The 21,509-nt window shown below is 36.7% G+C and overlaps 1 protein-coding gene across 2 annotated transcripts in view; it reads right to left on the bottom strand.

Annotated features, from left to right (window-relative positions):
* Nucleotides 1–21,509, bottom strand: part of LOC307136314 (uncharacterized protein) — a 49,031-nt gene that overhangs the window by 24,078 nt on the left and 3,444 nt on the right. For both annotated transcript variants that reach the window (XM_079833218.1, XM_079833219.1), the window contains 8 exons: nucleotides 8,227–8,356; nucleotides 7,966–8,124; nucleotides 7,735–7,872; nucleotides 5,003–5,169; nucleotides 4,596–4,699; nucleotides 4,264–4,456; nucleotides 3,970–4,101; nucleotides 1,697–1,840 (listed from right to left, as the gene is read on the bottom strand). In XM_079833218.1, the coding sequence (XP_079689344.1) occupies nucleotides 1,697–1,840; nucleotides 3,970–4,101; nucleotides 4,264–4,456; nucleotides 4,596–4,699; nucleotides 5,003–5,169; nucleotides 7,735–7,872; nucleotides 7,966–8,124; nucleotides 8,227–8,356 (1,167 nt within the window). The remainder of the gene's footprint in view (nucleotides 1–1,696; nucleotides 1,841–3,969; nucleotides 4,102–4,263; nucleotides 4,457–4,595; nucleotides 4,700–5,002; nucleotides 5,170–7,734; nucleotides 7,873–7,965; nucleotides 8,125–8,226; nucleotides 8,357–21,509) is intronic.

Genomic DNA, 21,509 nt, shown 5'->3' with positions numbered 1-21,509 from the left:
CCTATAAAGCCCTAAATGGTTTAGCTCCAGTGTATTTAACGGATCTTCTATCGCCCTACAATCCATCGCGCTCTTTAAGATCACTAAACTCGAGGCTTCTGGTCATTCCTAGGATATCTAAGTCCACTAAAGGAGGGAGGGCATTTTCACATTTAGCTCCGAAACTCTGGAATAGTCTTCCTGATATTGTTCGAGGTTCAGACTCGCTGTCCCAGTTTAAAACTAGATTAAAGACGCATCTCTTTAGCCAAGCATTCACATTATAAGTATCTTTTTATACTACAGTTAAATCGGATCAAAAGCATTAATATAATATTCTGAACAGCAGCTACGCTAATCATTTCCCATCTGCTTTTCTGTTGTTATCTCGGGACACTAGTCCCGAGGTAAATAGTTCATCAGCTCCAGTTTGTATCCAGCCTCTCATGGAGACTTCGGATGCCCCGACACCTGTGATGAGACGACTCGACGCCTGTGAAGAGACGACTCAACGCCAGCGTTGTTATGGCCTAAATTAATACACGATTGATTAACTTTTTCGAACATTATTCTTTTACATCGTCTTTCTAACATTTTTACTGTACATCTATGAAATGCCCTTTCTGTAAAGCTGCTTTGAAAAAATGTGTATTGTGAAAAGCGCTATACAAATAAATTTGAATTGAATTGAATTACACGGTCTTTAAAGGGTTAGTTCACCCAAACATTTTAATTCTGTCATTATTACTCTCCCTCATGTCGTTCCAAACCTGTAAGACCTTCGTTCATCTTCAGAACACAACTTAAGATATTTTTCTTCTTCTCTACGGTCTTACGGGTTGGGGTCGACATGAGGGTGAGTAATTAATGTATGAATTTACATTTCTGGATGAACTAACCCTTTAAGGGTTTTTATTTAACCCGAACATCCAAGTTAATGATAACAGTCCCAACACAAAAAAAAACTTTAAACTCCTTATCATCTGCAACACAATTACATTTAAAACACGTTACAACATATATAAAATATAAGCGGGAGAATGAGGCTAATGTCTTGTTTTTAATCCACAAGACTTATGGATAAGCGGTTTGATTTATAATTATTAGATTATTTTCATGAGCATGAACATACGTATGAGGCGGCTGCTGCTTGCGCTAGGACTATAGGCTTTAGCTTAAATTTTGATGAAATTATTCTCTAAATCGGTTGCATATTATATCGTGGATATATCCCTCGAATGCATACTGCAGTCACTTTTGTCTTGCTCTCTCAGATATTTCACCTGTTCGCCAAAAATGACTAATTATCTCCTTGGTAATGTCTGACACCTCGCATACACAATGTAATAGACGTGCCGGGAATGGCTTGACAGACATAGCAACAGTAAGGAGGGTGGGGCTTAGCGAAGGGCTAATTGTTCCACTTTACCTCTATTCACACTACATTTTGATGGCAACAAACTCTTTTAGCAAAGACAACAGTCTTAATTGTAAGGGATTTCTCACAGTTGCAATCTGCTGTATTACAAGTTCCACTCTGCTTCACATTAGTTTAATTCTCAATGTGAGGAATGTTCATATTAATTTGAAAGGAATAGGTTAAATTATCTACTGTATAAAAACAACAGCAATTTATTATACCAAACGAGATTGTTAAAACACTCCTGCCAAAACAATTGAGACGTTTATAAATGTGCATTATATAATGCAATCATACCTTTGATTGAGTCAAAAGGTAGGCCCAGCAAACTGGGGCACTCTCAAAAACATCAATGTCCTCTATAATCCTCTCATCAGATCTTTTTGTAAGGCTGGGTAACAACTCCCTGAAGAGATGGTAAAGTCCTTCAACAATGGCTATCTGAAACAATACAACAAAATCATCATTATGTCTGTATCGATCGATCAACAAACGTCTGCTGTTTTCTGTTATCAATTTCTAATGTCATGTTGCTCAAAATGTATTATATGGTTCTCTGTTGAATAGTCTTACCCTCCAGAACTAGTCATTAGTTCATCGTATTAGCCATTCATTGCAAATTGGTTGAGCTAGTTATCATGTGTCAAGTATATTTTTAGTCCGGTGTTTTTCATTTATTTATATATGCAATTAGGGATGAAACGATTACCGGTTTCACGATAAACCACGATAAAATTTAGTGACGGTTAGTAATATCGTATAAAATTTTATTATCATTAAAACCGCGTGTGATTATCACGATTGTGAAAACTCGCGGTAAATCTTGTCCAGTCAGCGTCAGTCTGGCGCACCGCTGTTTTCTGAATGAGGAGAAATGGCAGAAAGCAGTGACAGCACTCGGGGGATTGTTCTGCCTTCTAAAACGACCAAATCTGAGGCGTGGTCATATTTTGGCTTTTACAAAAGTCCTGAGGGAAACTTAATCTAAGATGGTCACCCTGTCTGCAAACATGCCAGAAGAAAGTCGCTGTAATAGGGAAAACACTTCAAAACTACGAACGCAAGGCAAGTGGACTTTGACCTCAATACCAAACCTACGTCTGGGAAATAATAACGTGAAGCGAACGAACAAATTCAGACAAGACTAGGGTGACATTTAAGGGATAATAATAATCAGGGTTTGACATTAACAACCGCCATTTGCGAGTGTAACGTTATTTCGGCTGCACACTAGTCACTCTGGCTGTTGAACTTATAATAGTCTTCTCAAAAGCCATCTGTTATAATCGCGTTGCGCATTATAAGCACTTACACGTGCTTCTATTGAGTTTATGAATGCAATATCTCATAATCAGAGGCGTTCAGATTAGCGGAGTTTTGTTCAGAGCGCGCGCCACTCTCACACGCTGAAATCTGCACTCAAAGCGGAGATAAACGTGCGATGTACGCAGGAGATTCATTCATCATACAGTGGATGACTGTTTTTGTTCAATTTCAGCAGCGAAAATGGTTTTAAAAAAACACAGCAGAACCACAGCGCATCTGATATGACTGGCATAACGCAGGCGAATTTAGGGACCGTCTGTAAAGTTACATACAACATTGGTAACGTTATACACGTTTCAAACTTCAATAGCATTTGAAGAGAATGACTGTCATAAAAAGACTGTAAAGTGTTCATCTAGGTGTCAGGTATGATGCACACATTTTGATATTTAATAAAATAAACTGTCAAATCATATGGAAATATGGATATGCATTATTTCACTAGGATACTGTTTGGGCTCTAACACAAAATAAGCTAGATTTAAATGTGTCTGATAGAACACTGATGAGAATATTGCTTGGGAATATATTTACAGTGATAATATTAGGAGATTATATTTACGACAAATTGTTATTATTTATGTGTTATGCGTTGCTATTGATGACGGCCATTAAGGAAATCCCACAGAATCTAGCTTAAAAAAGTGCTTAGAGCTGCTTTAGTTATTTGTTGTTTGTTGAATTTCAAATATAAAACTTGTTGAAATGTTTTAAGTGTGTGCATCTGTTCTTTTTGAACACTTTCATTTTGTTTGAACAAAACCGTGATAATATTGATAACCGTGATAATTTGGGTCACTATAATCGTGATGTTAAATTTCCATACCGTTTCATCCCTATATGCAATGACATTTTACTGTAATTTGTTGACAGACCAACAGTAAAAGGATAACTGAATTCTGACAGTGTGCACTGTTATATCGACAATGTGGCTAAACATTTTGACTATCTTGTTTGTGAACAAGGACACAAGGACTTGTCATTCTGGTGGCATTGATATGTTCATTGAGATAAATATTTGCTTTTGAGAGATGAACTAAGGATTTTGAGCAAGTTATACGCTTTCGCAGGTAAGCCTCATTCATTCTGGTAAGTCTCAAAAAAAGAATTCATACAACAGCACCACACATGCTGTTTGTATGAATTCTTTCAAGAAATGAACTTACTGTTTTGCATAATTTAAGAAAGATTTGAGAAATGCACAAAAGCAACTGAGAAAAACTGTAAGAGCAACATATACTCACCTTCTGGATGCGTGTAGCAGTCTCGTTTCGGCAAACAGTCTGAAACAAGCTCTGGGCTAAGGCATTGCATCCACTTATTTTTCGAATGTATGCAATCACTTTCTTGAACCCATCTCCACCATTTCTTTGTCTCTAGAAAATTAGAATAGGTGATTACACAGAACCTTTACAATATGGCTTAAAATAGAACATCTTGCTAAAAACTACAAATCAAAAGGTTGTATGTGAGGTGACTACTTTGTATGAAAGGAAATTATTTTGATATTAATAGAAGTTAAAGATTGGGAAAATTACAATGGCATTCAAAGTTGAGAAAAAAACGCTGAGACCCTTCTCCGTTTGTTTCACAGATGGTATGATATCACTGTGCCAGAGTTTGAACATCTGCGTTGTTTCACCATGGAATGAAGACAGAGAGAAATGCAGCAGTGTTTCTTCATTAATCCCAAGATTAAATAACGGTTCACTGACATTCCATTCATAGTCTCTATAAAGAAGGGCAACATTAAATATTGATAAGTTAACCATTCACACAACTACAATTTTCCAGAGATGTACTTGTTACAGTTTAACAATTTGTAGTATGCCATCTATCCACTGTTGTGCATCAAAATAAAAATAATTACTTCAAGTGAAGCACATGTGATGGTATTCCACTCTCAAGTGAAAGCCGTCCTCTCAACTGAATCAATGTGTCATGCTCCAGGTCTACACGGATTGCATACCTGCCCTGTTAAAAAAAAAAAGTATGTGTCAAATTCAGACAATAATATTGTATGTAGACCGTTATATGATTATATCTGGACCAGAGAAAACATCTTTTTCACTTTAAAATAATGGTCCAGATCGCTAGTAGTTCCTACAGAGTGACTAGGTCATAAATTGCATCACTAATTACTCAAGTGTTACCCTGTTCTGAGTAAAAAATAAATAAAAAACAAGAACTACTAATAATCTCGACCATTATTCTAAAGTGTTACCAAAAAATTCTTATGCCATTTCTTTTGTAACAAAAACATATTTGTCTTGCTACTTTTAGCATCACGTGACAGAAGACGTCTGTCACGTGACAAGAGTCTTGGCCTTCATTTCTTATGATGTTTTGCAGGGGGAGGCTGGGAGACCCTCTTAAATTTTCTTTTGGTGTAAATACGGCAAACAATTCACTTCCATTTTCAATGTGCCTGTCTTTCAAGGACCCTGTGAGAAAGGACAAAAAAAAAAAATCTCAGTACAATCAGTGATAAAGTAACATTATCAATAGACAGTAATCATTATTAAGACAATCATTTAGACCAGGGTTCCTCAAAACCCTTCCTGGAGGGCCACTGCTCTGCAGAGTTGAACTCCACTCTGATCAAACACACCTGAGCAAGGTCTTCAGGATTACTAGAAAATTACAGGTAAGTGAGTTTGATCAGGGTTGGAGCTAAACACTGCAGCATAGTGGCCCTCCAGGGTTAGATCCGAGGAAATCTGATTTATACTGTATAGAAGAAAAACAACTTATGCTGGACATTGTAATTTTAAAACAGATGATTACTGATTGGCTTTCTGATCATGGGGTTATTATGACAAAAATATTAAATTCATGTATTGAGTAACAACAGTCTAAGTGGTAAAACGGGGAAAAAAGAAAAAACAGGGGAACTAATTTTCAGGAGAAGTTGCTAGAAGGGCAATTTGTTGATAAATAATGTTCTGATGTCACTGAGTTATGATGTCATTACGTGGAAGTGCCTCATTTATACATTTATTGTGTTCAAAATACTTCCCAAAGTACCAGGATGACCTCTTATGCTGGGTACACGTGAAAAGATAATGGGGTCGATTTTGGTCTGATTTCTCCCTATCCGACAATCCTAGGTAAAGTCCTGATTATCTTGATGGTTCTACAGATTATCTTATCAGATTTTCCTGTAGTTTGAGGTGTGTTAAGAGTGACTGAACCTGATCGGAAGATCCCCGAGGACACAAGCGTGTGTGCGCTGGAGATGATCACATGAGACGAAACAATACCGGAAGACTCACCTCCAGCTCGCGCTGTAACACTATAAGTACAATTGCTTCTTCCCGATTGTACGCCATGTTTGTTTACTTTAAAGTCACGTTTGAGATGTTTTGCAAGATTTCCGTGTTCACAGGCGTGACTGTTATTTGTGAATGGAATATGTCTGTGGGTGGTGTGCTTTCTTGGTCACATCGCAGCACTCCACACACTAGAGCAGGGGTGGCAAACTCCGGTCCTGGAGGGCCTCAGTCCAGCAGAGTTTAGCTCCAACCCTGATAAAACTGACCTGCATGTAGCTTCCTATAGTAACCCTTCAGACCTTGATTAACTTGGTCAGGTATATTTGATTAGGGTTGAAGCAAAACTCTGCAGGACGGTGGCTATCCAGGACCAGAGTTCACCACCCCTGCACTAGAGGAACAAAACGATTAAATCTAGGATTTCTTATCGTCATGTTTGTGGTCTCTCACATTTTGAAACTCTTTTAAAGCTGGGCTCAGACTAGTAGAGTTTTAGGCCAATTTATGCCTAATTTTCCCCTCCCGAGAATCTGAGAAAAAATCTTGACAAGGACCTCAATCGGTTTCGATGTTCGGCGCAGATTATCTGATAATGTGAGGCGTTCACAGATCGAATCTTACACCTATCGATCTGCTCACAGAAAACAGGGCCACCCCGGTCATATGAAACATATTTGAGATTTAGGATTTTAAATATGGATGATTACATCAGTTCTTTCACGATAGCCAATGAGAGAAGTGAATGTTGATGTTTGAAATCGCGACTGTAAAACAAGCTGCTGTGCGGGTCCGTTGAACAGCGGAGATGACGGACCGGCGTGTGGAGTGTTGCAACAACATGTCTATTTGTATAACGTCTTCGAAAACATAACAACTGTACAGACAAAGTGAAAGGCTGATATCGCCTTGGTTTTGAACATACTGGGTGAGTGTAGAAATCTGCTCGCAAATGTAAACATAAATGACGATCTACATTAATTTTTACATCCGCTTCCCCATGAGATCACGTGAGGTGCTTGTCCTGGCATCTTAATATTTTAATGAGTAACTATCTTGAGTGATAGGCAAATATTATTTTAATCTTGTAGTGTGTGTGCAGAAAAAAAAACTGTGGCGATTCTCCTTACGTGAGTGATGCCTCCAGATTTGATAATCGGTTTGGATTTAAAAACTCTTCTAGTCTGAGCCCATCTTAAGAGTTTAAAAATCTTTTTGTGTGTACCCAGCATTATTTGCGAGTTTCTGACGTGTGTATTTAAATGGACACTTTACTATTCCATGAAGCCACATGACAATGACAAGACTGGGTATGTAGTAGACCTGAATTTCATTCATGCTACACACTTTAATGGTCGCAAAGAACATTTCAAATGTAGTCCCTATACAGTATGCTTTTTGTGTCATTTAGTGGGAAAGTGTGTTTTCAAAAGTTGCTAAAAGTCGCCAAATACATTTTAAAAATAGCTAGGTGCTTTTTGAAAATTAAAAGTTGCCGGGGTAGTCTGAAAAGTTATCTGGCAAAAAAAACACAATGTTGGCATTACTGAACTGAGGTGCAAACCCACAGTTTCAACCCTAATTTAAAATGCACCTAATCAAGTCCTTCAGGCTTATTTGAAAACTAAAGCTATGTGTGTTGGATCAGGTTTGGGACTGAAGTTTGCAGGACTGTAGTTTTTCACCCCTGCTCTAATGCATTAAATGCTCAGTGCTTAGAATATAAATGAAACTAACATGTATTGAAAAATGGATCATCTGTCAAAGGCATTCCATCACCAGTGAACAGGCACACAGCCATTTGGTTACTGAGGTTCTCAAAAATGCTAATCCTCAGAATAAGGTCCTCCACTGTGTTTTGGTTTGGGTCCAAATCTGTGCAAAACACACAAAGTCATCAATAAAATGATTTCCATTTCAGAAACATCACATAAACAAATAATTCAAAGTTAGATTTAAAATACTTACCATGTAGTTCTCTACGCTCTGGGCATTTTGGAAATGAATAATACAGGCGATATGCCTCTAGTGATTTTGTTGTTGATCCTTTTTGGGGAGGACCTGCACCAAGTTTCTGAATCTCGTCTTTCATTTTTTTAAACTTATTCTTCTGAACTTTGGTAAAATCTTAGGAGACACCAAGAGAATGTAATGTATTAATGTACAATTTCATTGTATTTCTAATATAGGAAGTAACGTTTTCAGAAAACATTGTACACAAAATCTTACCCATGTTGTGCAAGTCTTCATCAGTTACACCGTCAGTGAAATCCTGCACACTCGCAATCCCAAGTTCAAGAAATTGGTTATAGAACCCTTCTAATTGGTTGTTTTCTAAAAGCTTGTATATTTTCTCCATCTGGAAAGAAAGACACGTTTTTATATAAACAAGTGGAATTGCACTACTTACCAACAGGGCTTAATACAATCAAGTCAGTGAAACATTAATTTACCAGTAACAATTTACAGCAAGGTTACATTTCTTAATGTTAGTTAATGCAATAACCAACTAACAGTGAGCAATGCATTTGTTTTAGTATTTATTAATCTTTGTTAATGATAGTTAATAAAAGTACATTTGTTCATTGTTAGTTCATGTTAGCTCAGGTACATTAAATAATACTAGCAGGTACAACTTTTGAATTTAATAATGTAACCTTAATATAAAGTGTTGGCTGTGGATGGCCTATGAGAAATTATTTGAGAGCTTACATGTAAACATTTATAGGCTACATAAATGGAGTCACATTTAATTTCTTATCTATACTCACCTTTGTGACAAAGATGAACATAGCAGATTTTTAAATGGCCCTGCTATTTAGCCTCACCCAATTAGATTGTATCTCATATTTTTATTTCTTTCTTTTTTTAAATATATGGAGGAAAGGTTCAGCATGCTAAATAAAACACATTACTGAGGAAACAACTTATCGAAGTACGCACGTCATGCAACGTTGTGGAGCCAGGCGAAAAACATCTGTTGCGACAAATCAGACGCAATTATTTGCCCAAGTTAACGAATAATCTTTAGAACTCAATCTGAAGGTCCATGGACCAATCCCCCCAAAAGGCCCACGAGAGCAAGGAAGAGGTCTCTGGTTACAGGACACATGAAAACTGATAAGGTTTACGACTAGAAAGAACGTGCAGAGAAGCTGTGACACTCAAGTATTTTACAATTAAACCATCTTAAACTCATATAGCCTATATAACCACTTGAGACATATATAAACATAAATCCATCTCATGATTTGTCTTTATAGGGTTTGGTCTATGTATTAATTCAATCTCTGTTGGATTTATGTTTCAGAATTGCATACTATGGTTAACGGAAATCATGTGTAAGGCATGTTTGGTGTCTACGAAGTTATAATTTAAAGATCTGAATGGTTATTTATATGATATGTCAATACCTGTGCAACATATTACAATAATCTTTAATAGTTCCTTCATTAGCAACCAATCTGCTTGGAGACAAAGGATCGTAAAACTTTCCCTCCGAAAGCCTGAATACGATTGGCTCACTGACTGAGGGGGTGGGGACGTCTCCCAAAACTTTTAAAGAGAGACAAACAGATCCTCCCTGTCTCTTCTCCCTCATGCCTACGACTGACATGCTGTGTCTGTGGGCTTTTGCCCGGCAGGCCCTCCAGGCAAATTGCTGTGCAGTATACAATACTAAAACTTTGAACATTAATATTGTTAAATCAGTTTAATGGACTCTTGCTGAATGAAACTATTGGTTTTGGTTAATATCTGAATGGTAGTATAAATATTATAATAGGCCTAATTATAATAAACAGAATAATAATCAACATTAATATTTAGGCAAGACAGTGATGGGAATAACATTTGTGCATTATTGCTAACAAATGCTTGTACAAATGCATTGCCAACATAGTTCATTGAAGATAATGGGAATTGAAAGCTTATGAGATGATTCATGCATTAAGACTATAATGGGGTCCGTATAAGGAGTTGTTTTGTTACAAGGCTCCGAAGAGCCTGTGTGTGTGCAGTGTTTCCCCTATACATTTTTCCAGCAGCGGTGCTGTTACGTGCCGGAGGTTTTTACCAAGTCGTGCGTGGGGGGGTCTGGGAGCATGCACCTCCGGAATATAAAAAAAAAAACATCTTAAACCATGACTTCTGGCAAGTTTTGTGGATAGAAATGGACATTTTGAACATTACAATCCAAATGAAACTTTTCATTAGTTTAAAAGGTGACTAGCTTACATAGCTTATTTTACTTCACTGCAGAAAGTTCCTCAGGGGCAGGGGCTCAAATGTAAAAAAGAAAAAAAGTTGTGCGTGTGTGTGTTAAGTTTGGACTACTATTTTATGTTTTTGCTAAAAGTCTCTTTTGCTTATCAAGCCTGCATTTATTTAATCAAAAATACAGAAAAAACAGTAGCCTAAAATATTGTGAAATATCATTACATGATGTTCTTTGTAACTTTTTATTAATCAAATAATAAAAAAATAAATAAATAAATAAAATAAAAAACATATCATACAAGAGCTGCAAGTAATTTTCTCTTTGCCTTTTGTTGTTTGATTCAAATTAGGGGTGTCGCAATATACCGATATTGACGATAACCGTGATATTCAAAGCACGAAATATCGACATCCGTGTTAATTTAGGGTGTGGCAATATACCGGTATTGGCGATAACCACAATATTTAAAATGAACAGGACTGGTATGATAACATGACGCGTAAAACTCCGGTGTCCCGAGTCTGACTGTAGCCGTGTTTTTTCCTCCCTCTCTATTACACACTGTTGCAGCCATAAAAATGGTTCAGCTTTCTTTGTAATGTCAAATTTGTTATATTTCGTTTCTTTATTAAGTTAATTTAGAAAACATGTTTGGGGCAATTTCTGTTGGTTAAATTAAAGTTTGTTTTTTCCTACTGACCAAGCGGCCAGCGGCCGACAGTGAGTTAACCGCATGTTTGATCAATTTATCCTCTCAAAGCAACACTTGACTTGTCCTGCCTATAATAAAATCCATATATATTAGGGCTGTACGATTAATCGAAAAATAACCGAACCCGACATTCAGAACCTCTAACCGACGTATTTTTCCCATGTCGGTTATTTCGGTTTTCACGTGACTCCGCCCCGTCAGTCACATCAAGTGTAGTTTGCAGGCACAGAGATGCAGGAGCAGTTATCTGTGTTTATAGATGCTCAGAATCACTATAGTAACTGCTTGTTTTACACAGTTTATATACAGGTCAGTTAATTGCTGTTCTTATAGCCTACGCGCTGACACACGCACGCACGCTTGTCGACTCATTTGTATGTGGTTTAAGCCCTGCCAGTTTTCGACTATCAGATGTGTATTATGTTTAACTAATGCCTGATTTATTGTGACAAACGAACACTCAGACAGAAGCTCGCCCATCACGTGAAGATCGCGCGCAGAAACGCAGTGCCAACGCTGTCCTGTGACTAAAGTAAAGTCACTAAAGTAGCTTAGAAACTCAACCGTTATAGGCATCTCTTAATACCTTAAAAGTAAAAGTACAAACCTCAGCTTCATAATGAATAGAGACGGTATGAGTAATTCACACACACAATCACTCTCTCATTAATGCATTCAAATAAATGTAATGTAGGCCGACTGTGCTAATGTATCTGTATCTGATGTACAAGCAGAAATCTGCCCCATAGACAATAACTGCTGAAAGTGAACCGTTTCCTTCAAGTACTTTAAAATCACAAAGAAATGCACTCACCAAAATCCACCTTTAATGGTAGAAAATATTTACAGTACAAACCTTATCAGGAACTTACTCAAAAACCTTATGAGGGCAAAGAATTAAAAAAAAAGAAAGCAAAATAATTATTAATCGTAATCGAGGTAAAATCTTCAATTAATTGAGGTTTTTATTTTTGGTCAAATCGTTACAGCCCTAATATATATATATATAAAACACTTCAAGCATTTCACAATGCAAGTTTAAATGTTTACCATCCACAGTAAAAACACATTTTTGACAAGCTTAGGCAGGCTTGCACGCAACGGCGCCTGCAAACGAAACGGGCTACACAATCTAAACTACACAAATAAAAACATGCAGGTTGTCTTACCTTATACCCCTCCGCAAAATGAATATAAATCCAATCTTCAATTTCCACTCTAAAGGCTATGCAAATTCAGTTCACGACAACGAAAACAACAGATAGTTGTATTTTATTTATCGGCTCATTTCAAGTTCAATGGCCATAATAGGAGAACGAGCGACCTAAGCACTGGTAAGAGCATTTAGTCTCATTCGTTTTAATGAAGATGATTGTGCTTTTGAGCATCTGATTCTGAGCCTTGGGCTACTTTCAGTTTCACTGGCGGCCGTTTGAGTCTTTTCTTGCATCTTCTCGTAGTTAGGGCCCTATGAAATCCGTTTTATTTTTTCCCAAATTCCATTTTATTTTTTCCCAAATTCCGTTTTTTCCGTTTTAATTTTTGGGAATTCAGTTTTTTTTACCCTTAACTATTATTTTAGTCGTAAAAAGAGTGTTTTTAATGTTAATATAATAGAACATAAAACATAAAATAGGAATGACCTTAAATTTATTGAGGTAACAAACATCACATTTACTTTTCAGGACAAATACTGCAACATAATACTGCACTCTAAGCACTTCAAGTCACAACTAGATATTAGTGCTGTGAATTGATAATAATAAAAAAAAGAATTAATCACATTTTTTTCTGTAATTAATCATGATTAATTGCAATTAAAAACATTGGAGTTTTTTATATTTTGATATTGTAATAATTTCAGTTACTCTCCAAATTAATTTAGAAACAATTTAAAGACAGTATATTTTAAATGTGTGTTGTAATGGCATCTTTTTATGAATGAAGGCCAGTATCACTGATATTAATGTCTATATGAAACATTGATGACGTTACATTACAGTATAACCGAAAGCTACCAATTTCAACATTTATTAGGCTTTAAAAAAACTTTTAACTTTTAATTTAATTGAACTTAAAACAATCTTTACATAAATCTATTATAATAAATGTTATATTTGCCTGTGGCCTTCCCTCTCAGACATAGTCTACACAGCAATTGAATAAAGTTATCAACACCTTTCTTAACTGCATAAATAATAAGTGAAATATAGATTAATCATCATTAAAGCTACAATCTTCTGTTCCCGTTGTTCTTTGAACATTAATGACAGACATTATCAGTGCTACTGTCACTTTAAGAGCTACCTCAGCCAAACATGATGTGGATAATGCTGCCTTCACGTGCTATCGGAAATTTGATGATTCCGACTTCTGAAGTCGTGATTACGAGCGCATTGCATTCAAGTTTCAAAATGTGAGGGCGTTCATGTGCAATGTTTACCTAGGAAACTTGTATATTACGATAATTCCGAGAGCACGTGAAGGCAACATAAGACGCGCTGACCCGCGCATCTCATTTCCTCTCAAGTTCATTTAAGGCATTATTTCCCATACAGTTCATTAAAGTGCATTAAAAAACAAGGCAAAATACAGCAAGCACTCCCTGAGGGAACTGCTCGGCTCGGTACTGAGGGCTTATCGTTGAGTTTCTTAACTTTTTTGCCGACGAAAGCAGAGCCGTGGAGCCGCTTCGCCATACTTTCAGTGTTTAGAAGGAGGAGCTGAAATGACGGGAGGGGTTGTGTTGCCCAAATTTGCTTCCCCCGGTCTGCATTTCCCCAGACATACGTTCTTCTCCCACACAAAACCGCATTTCATTCCAAATATGTCAAATTCCGGGAAATTCCGCGTTAACAATAGATTCCGCGTTAATATGCCAATTCCGCGATTCCGTCCGCGATTCGGTGATCGCGGAAATCATAGGGCCCTACGTAGTGCCCTCAGCACTCGCGCTGGGAGCAGTGGATCTGAGTGATCGGATTTAAATCCGCCTCGAAAGAATTTCGGAAGACATTAACTCCTGATCTCTTCACAATATGATAGATATATGACCAGAGAAAACGAATGAAGTGAGCAGGTGTAAAAAGGCCAGAGCCAGTCGACGGTCGCGGTCTCAGTTTCTTTTAAAGAGCACCTATCATGGCATTTAAAATGTTCCAAATATTGTTTTAGAAGTCCCCAACAACAGTTTTGCATGCATGCATGCAATGACAAAAAAGACTTTAGTTTTCTTATAATATGCATTTATTTTTACCTGTTTTGACAGCGATTCTCAAATGATTCCATTAGTGATTCAATTTTCAAAACCCCGCCTTTACGTGACGCTAATCTGCGGTGATTGGTCCAATGACCCAGTCAGTTGTTATTGGTAGAGTCTGTGCAGATATTCTCGGAAACGGAACGCCCATCAAAGTCTTATAGTGACAGTAATTTGTTAATATGTGTCAGGAGTTATGAATATGAAAACCGCGTCTGTACCGTTTGATTGTAATATGAGCCTCAGCTGATCTCATTCATAAAAAAACTTGCGACAAATCAACATCCCTCAGGGCTTTTAGTTCAAAAGTGTGCAGATGAGGAGACATATTGATAGATTCTCATATGTCTGTGTCAAATTTCTAAACAGAGGAGTATTTTTTATTCAATACTTCCTCAAAGCGCAGATATAGCCTAATCATGAGCGATTGAGTCTCTTATGTGTTGTTTTCAATTCATACTGGCAGCCGGAGGGCGCTCTGCGCACATGTAGTCCATATATGGTACAGACAGACGAAGAAGAACCATGTGCCATAATAGAAGTCCATAATAAAAGCTTCCTGAGATCGCGAGACATGCAAATAGAGACATTTGAAGACTAATAAACACACAATCGAGATGATGTATGGTTTGTCTTCAAGCCACTTAGTCTTCAAATGCTCATCCTTGGGCAGATGAAAGAAGTTTGCTTTTGAGTCGCACTTCAGAACACAGCGTCTCGTGGCCATGATGTTTTCTAGTTTTCACTGGCGTCTTGGAGCGCAATAAGTGGGCGTATCGTATTCAAATAACTTGACAAGTTGACGTCATCTAGTCAGAGAAAAAGCTTCGGTCTTCTAACGATTCTTAAAAATGACTCAGAGTCGACTCTTACTTTTGAAAGAAAATAACTATATATATACGGTGCACTGTCATATTTCAAACTATGCAGGATGTTTTTGTTCACTTAGATCTATGTTACACACTACATGAAAGGTAAATTTCAAAATTCCATGATAGGTGCTCTTTAATGATTGAATAATGTTGTATTCTTGTATTTGTATTCGCAATCTAGTCATGGCCAATAACATTTATATATTCATATTTATTCATCATACTGTTGAACTTGACAGTATTTTCTCTCTTGTTATTTCATAGGGAGCTTCAAAAACAATTAATCAGTAACAGAGTATTACCCTGTGTTTATCATTATCCAATTATGTTTGTTGGGTAAAAAATAAAACTAAATAAACTAAGTAAAAATTAATTGGTAACACTTTACAATAAGATTCCTAATTATCATTAACATTAGTTATCATGAACTAATAATGAACTGCACTTATTAATCTTTGTTAATGTTAATTTCAACATTTACTATGAACTTTACTATTTAAAATCTTGCTAAAATGCACTGTGAACTACTACAATTACAATACAGGTTGTATTATTACATTGATACAACCTTATTGTAAAGTGTTACCCATTCATTTGATAACTTTCTCCCCCAAGGTTTCTACGGATATCGCGATATAGTGAATTGTTTTGGCCACAATAACCGTGGTGTGAAAAATGTAATATCGTGACAGCCCTAATTCACATGAATGGCTCAATCATCAGCAGGTTTATTAGATGCTGCCCCTTTAAGACCAAATGGAGATCTAATCATATTCTCCCAACTATTTACACCCATTTAAGATAAATTGTGTTTAAGTGAATACTCTCCATGCCGGTCATTTTGAGATATAGGCTTTTTGTTGTGTATTTGATGGTTTAGTCGCGCACACGAAGCAAGTCGGTCCGTTTCGCAACACGCTAGGGATGGCTCGATACCACAATTTTGTCTTCGGTACGGTACCACAATCTAATACCGAAGTACCGATATTAAATCGATACCATACAGGGTCTGAATTTTGATGCGGGTATTGCGCATAATTTTACTCACTCTCGCAAGTTTTGGGTTTATGAAGCGGGAAATTACCGCAAATGTTTATTATTAAATTAATCAACAAAGATTATCAAATTAATCAGTCATTTGGAAACTTTTTTGTAAGTAATTTCAGCATTACTGCACATCTCTATTCTCTCAAAATGAGCAAATTGCTTCTGGCTTCAAAAGACATCATGCATGCACTATAAAAGCAGTCTGCACGCTCAGATTCAACACTTTCGCTTCTGTCGCGGGACAGCTGACGGAAATCACTGCCCACGTCTCTTTAAACCTCGCCAATTTGAACATGCAAGCGATTTTATAGCATTTCGTAATACATATGGGATGAGAGCTCTTTGAGAGAGAGCTTTCTTTGCGCTCATGCCAACAACAAACACACACACACACACACACACACACACACACAGGCCTAAAGAGCTCAGGCCTAAAGAGCTCGTGCATTCCAAATTAAATTGTTTTTCCTCAGTCAAATACACACAAAATTATGTAAAAAATGTCAATCTTTAGTGAGTAGTTACATAAACACAGTTGGGTATGTCATTCGCGGATGTAAATAGTGCAATAGTATGCGTGCAAATATTAGGTCTAAAGTAACGTCACTGGTTGAAACGAACGCTGGAGATTTCATTATATTTAAACGATACGATCTTATGTATGTGCGTTAATCAGTGTTAAAAGAAAAATGTCTAAATTAGATCGTTAGAATTATGCACTCACCTGTCGATCTCATAATGTCTTACAAGTCAGGAATTAAGTGACCGATGCTTGGCAAGGTTTGATGGTTCTTCAGCAGTTTTATAAGCAAAGTAATTCTAAGTTTCACGTCTACTCCTCTTTTTTTAATGAGTTTTGTGCGTGTTGAGTGAGATTCAACTGCTGTATTCATCTTGTTCTGTTGCCACATTTGCTGGTTTCACGTCAGTTTGGGTAGCGCGCTGCCACCTAGCGGTGTACTTCGGAACAGCAGCATATACCGAAATGAGCAAAATCATGATATCGTACCGTTTGAAATAAAATATATACCGGTATTTTTCCAGTACCGGTATACCGCGCATCCCTACAACACGCACACACACACCTTGAACTTGGAAACAGCGTCTATTGCGCGGATTGTGCTTTTAATTTGATCAAACATGTCCTGCAATTTAGCCAAAGTGGAGAGAGCATTTGACAACAGTCACAGATTGTGCTGAAACTGACGTTAAATGCATGTTTGGGGAGAAATGACGACGGTGAGGGGAAGGAAGTTGCGCTAGACGGAACGCGGGTATAGTTTATAATAGTTTTACCTCATATCTTCATTTTATAATCCTTGGGGGAAATAAAAATAAAGCAAAAATAAGATTAAATATCACAGCCCTAAAGTGTAAGCAGACAATTTTTGTTTAGTTCTCTGGTAGGGATGGGCGATATGGACTTAAAAATGTATCCCGATATTTTCTAGTATTTATTGCGATAACGATATCAATGACGATAAATGTAGTATCATTCCCAATGTTTTTGGATACAAGTGAAAGCTGCATGCATTCTTGAGTCTCAGAAAAACAAACAATGATCTAGTAAAACGTACATGTCATCAAATAGGCTCCTATAATACATATATGTATGTATGTATGCATGCATGCATGTATGCATATGTATATATATATATATATATATTTATTTATTTATTTTTATGTAAAATTCCACACCAGCCTTTTCAGAAATGAAAAAGTTGCAGATATAATTGTCTTCTGTAAAAGTGCAGGTAATGTTTAAATAGTGCAACTGTGCTGAAAAACACCACACAATACAAACAATAATAATTCAAATCAATGACAAGTTTTACATGTAAACCGATTCTGTAGTTATTCATACACTCATGGTGCAAACAGTGGTAAAAATAGCAGAAACAGCAAAAGTAATTATCCCAAAAATGTCTTCAGATTACAAAAAAGTTGAAAATAATGATTTAATGATAGAACTTCAGTAATTTGAGTTGATAAGATAATAAAACCACGAATTCTTCTACTTAATAAAAATAAACTGGACTAAGGAATAATGAGCTTTTGGGTTCATGAATATTAATCACGTTGTCAGCGCTCATTCAAACTGATTTGCTGAAATCAAAACACAGTAATAGGTGCACGCCAGCCAATGAGATTCCCGTTTGTGCATTCGTTTCTTCCTGTTCATGAAAGGCTGAATAATTCCAAATAAACGCCATTATTTTGCAGGAATATACAACAAAGGATATTGTTTACATGTAGCACATCAATTCTGTGTGGTATAAGACGCTCTCGCTCTCTCTTTGAGTGTGTGTGAAACCCTGAGCGCTCTCAGTCGCGCGCCTCACACTAGTGTTTAATGTGCGGCAAATACACTGCGCATTCATTGAGTTGAACAGAAATAGTGTGCTTTACCGATCGATTGAGACAGAGCGAATCTCTTAAGTGCTCAGTCCAAGTGCTCAGCGAGTGCAAATACATCTGTATGGTTCAGATTGCCCTCAGGTAGCCCCTCGTTTAGCTATTAACTCTTCCGCAGCTTCCACCATAGTTGTTTTCGCTCTGCACGTGAGATGCGGATTCAGTTGCGCGGCGCTTAGGGCACCGAGTGCTTCGGGGGCACCACAAGAAAATTCTCTCTCCAACCCCCGTTCAGCTATACAAATTGACTAACGCATCCAGCCATCATAAAGTAATAACGCTTAGGGCATCAACACGGCCAGCGGTGGCACTGTGCGGATGGGTCACGCCATCAACTAGGCTTTATCGTTATTATTATTCTTATCGTGGGGAGAATTTTTACCGGTATATCGCAAACGATAAGATATCGCCCATCCCTATTCTCTGGCCATCGTCTTGAACGTCAAGATGACGTTGGCTGTTGTGCTTTTACAGTGTGTAAGTGAATGTCGTGATATTACTGATCATGTGAAGATTTTAATAAACTGACCATAACAATGTTGCGCTGTTGACGCTCGCGCAGCCTCTCAAGGAGAAATCAATGTTAGTGAATGATTCAGCGTTTGACTGAATCGTTTGTATCAAAGATTCAATGACCTATCCATAAACGACTGCCTCATTCTTGAATGAATCAGCCGTTTGAACAAACAACCCACACGCTGTTCTGATTGGCTGTGGTTTTTGATTGATTTGTCGCCTCTGGTGTGGACAGACAAGTTGTTTATCGCTTGAATCTTATCGCGTGTAGTTAGGACACGGTGTCATGTTTAAAATTTCTTTTCAACTTCTTATTTGTATATTCAAAAATATTTAAAACAATCTCATAACATTTTTTAATGCATTTTTAATTTTTCAGTGTAAATTATTTAATTTGATTAGTAACAGCCCTACAGTGTCTTATTATTCTAATTTAATTTATAGATCAAATTTAAGAATATAAACTGAAAGCTGAAGCATAGCCTATATTTAATCAAATTATGGGGGAAGGGGAAATGCCCTTCATAAAAGGTAAAAATATCAAAGATATGCAGATTTAAATATGTCAGCTGACTGAACACTGAGAATATTTCTTCAGAATAAATTATATTTACAACACACACAAAAAAATCCAGACACGCACGTGAACAGGCTAAATACGTCGAGGAGGAGAAAAAAAAAGTGGCAGGTGGTCAAAAAAGTTATTTTCAGGCCCTGACCTTGATCATTCATGTTAGTTCATAGTGCATTAACCACGGTTAACAGATACAAATTCAAACTCAATTTAATGTTGAAACTAACATACTAACAATGAACAATACTTCCACAGCATTTATTAACCTTAGTTATGAATGTTACAAATGGAATCTTATTGTAAAGTGTTACCATTTCATATAAATCTAAACAGTCTGCTTTATTATAAAGAGATTATCTAATAAAAAACGAATGCGTTTCTGCTTTGTTTATGTTTCTGTCGGCAGCATAACGATACAGTTTGCTTTCTCACATCACAAATTTTACATAGGCCCTATGCAACATTTAACTGCTTGAGGTACTGCTAATGTTAGCGTCCTCTCAGCCTCGACGACAAACATACACACTATTGTTATTTACCTGCTAATACAGCATATAGTCAAGAAATTAAATTACTTCATAATGATTTGGCAACAAGTACTCTGTAGTGTTCAGTATTCATACCGTTTCGCTGTCGTGTTTTAAACGCTAACCGTGCAGCGCCACGTGCAGTAGTGATGGGGAGTCGACTCCGAAAGAGTCGGTTCCTCGACTCTCAATAGCTTTGTGCTGCGTTCCAGTTCATTTTTATACGGAAGCCCATTTCCGCCACTTAAAAAAATATATAAAGTTGAAATGATGACATACTTAAGTCATTTTTATGACATAAATCGAAATTATGATTTACAAAATCGAAATTATGACTTTCTGCTCAATGATGTGCCGCGAATGTCCAGGCAGCTGATAGTTTAGCCAACAGTTTGACCAGAGAATATGAATTTCATGTTCTTAATCGGTATTGTGTAACAAATAAAACCAAAGAAGTGTCATTTAAAATTGCTCATAGAATATATCCTGTGAAAGAAACATTAGAGCGTTTTCGTCTGGATATTGATTACAATTGCTCTTTTTGTAATTGTGAAAAAGAATCTATTGTGCATTTATTTTTTGAATGTGCCTGTTCATCTTTCTTTTGGTATGAGATGTCACAATTTCTAAGTGCTAAAATGAATTGCAACCTAGTCTTAATGTGTCCTCTGTTTTACTTCATTCACATGGATTTGACTTTTCCAAAAGAATGATATATATATATATATATATTGTTGATTTGTTTTTGTTAATGGGAAAATTTTTCATTCATCAATCTAAATGGAATAACTCAAAACCCAATTTTGCTCATTTTCAAACAGTCTTTAAAGGTTATTTAGAATCTATAAAGTTTTCAAAAACCGAAAAGCCCAAAAAACTGTGTATTTGCTAAATGAATTTAACATGTTTGTGATGCCTTTTTAATTTTGTTTTGATTTGTTTTTTTACTTTAACTATTGTTCGTTCACTGTATACTTGAAAAATGTGTAAATGTGTGGAATTGTGTTGCTATTGAATTCTGTAATTTTGAATGTATTAAAAAAAAAAAAAAAAAAAAAAAGAGAAAATGAATTTCAACAGCTAATTCTGACAACTGATTTAGTTCGGATTCAGAAGAAAAGAAAAAAAGTTACATATTCCAAATTATGAAATATTAATTTGCCTCCTAGGCCAAATGTTTTCGCATTTCTCGCTCGGTCTCACACTCTCTCACACACACTAAGAAACGCTAAATTAAATGGTTTTCATTTGTCCCCACCCAAACCCCCGCCAAAATGTCCGTCGCCAAACTTGAGAGCCCTGGAGATTATCTAATAAAAAACGAATGCGTTTCTGCTTCGTTTATGTTTCCGTCGGCAGCATGACGATACA

This window comes from Gobio gobio (genome assembly GCF_949357685.1).
Source record: "Gobio gobio genome assembly, chromosome: 13".
NCBI classification, from domain to species: Eukaryota; Metazoa; Chordata; class Actinopteri; order Cypriniformes; family Gobionidae; genus Gobio; species Gobio gobio.
The sequence above is the reverse complement of the archived record's forward strand: the minus strand, read 5'-3'. Positions and strand labels throughout refer to the sequence as shown.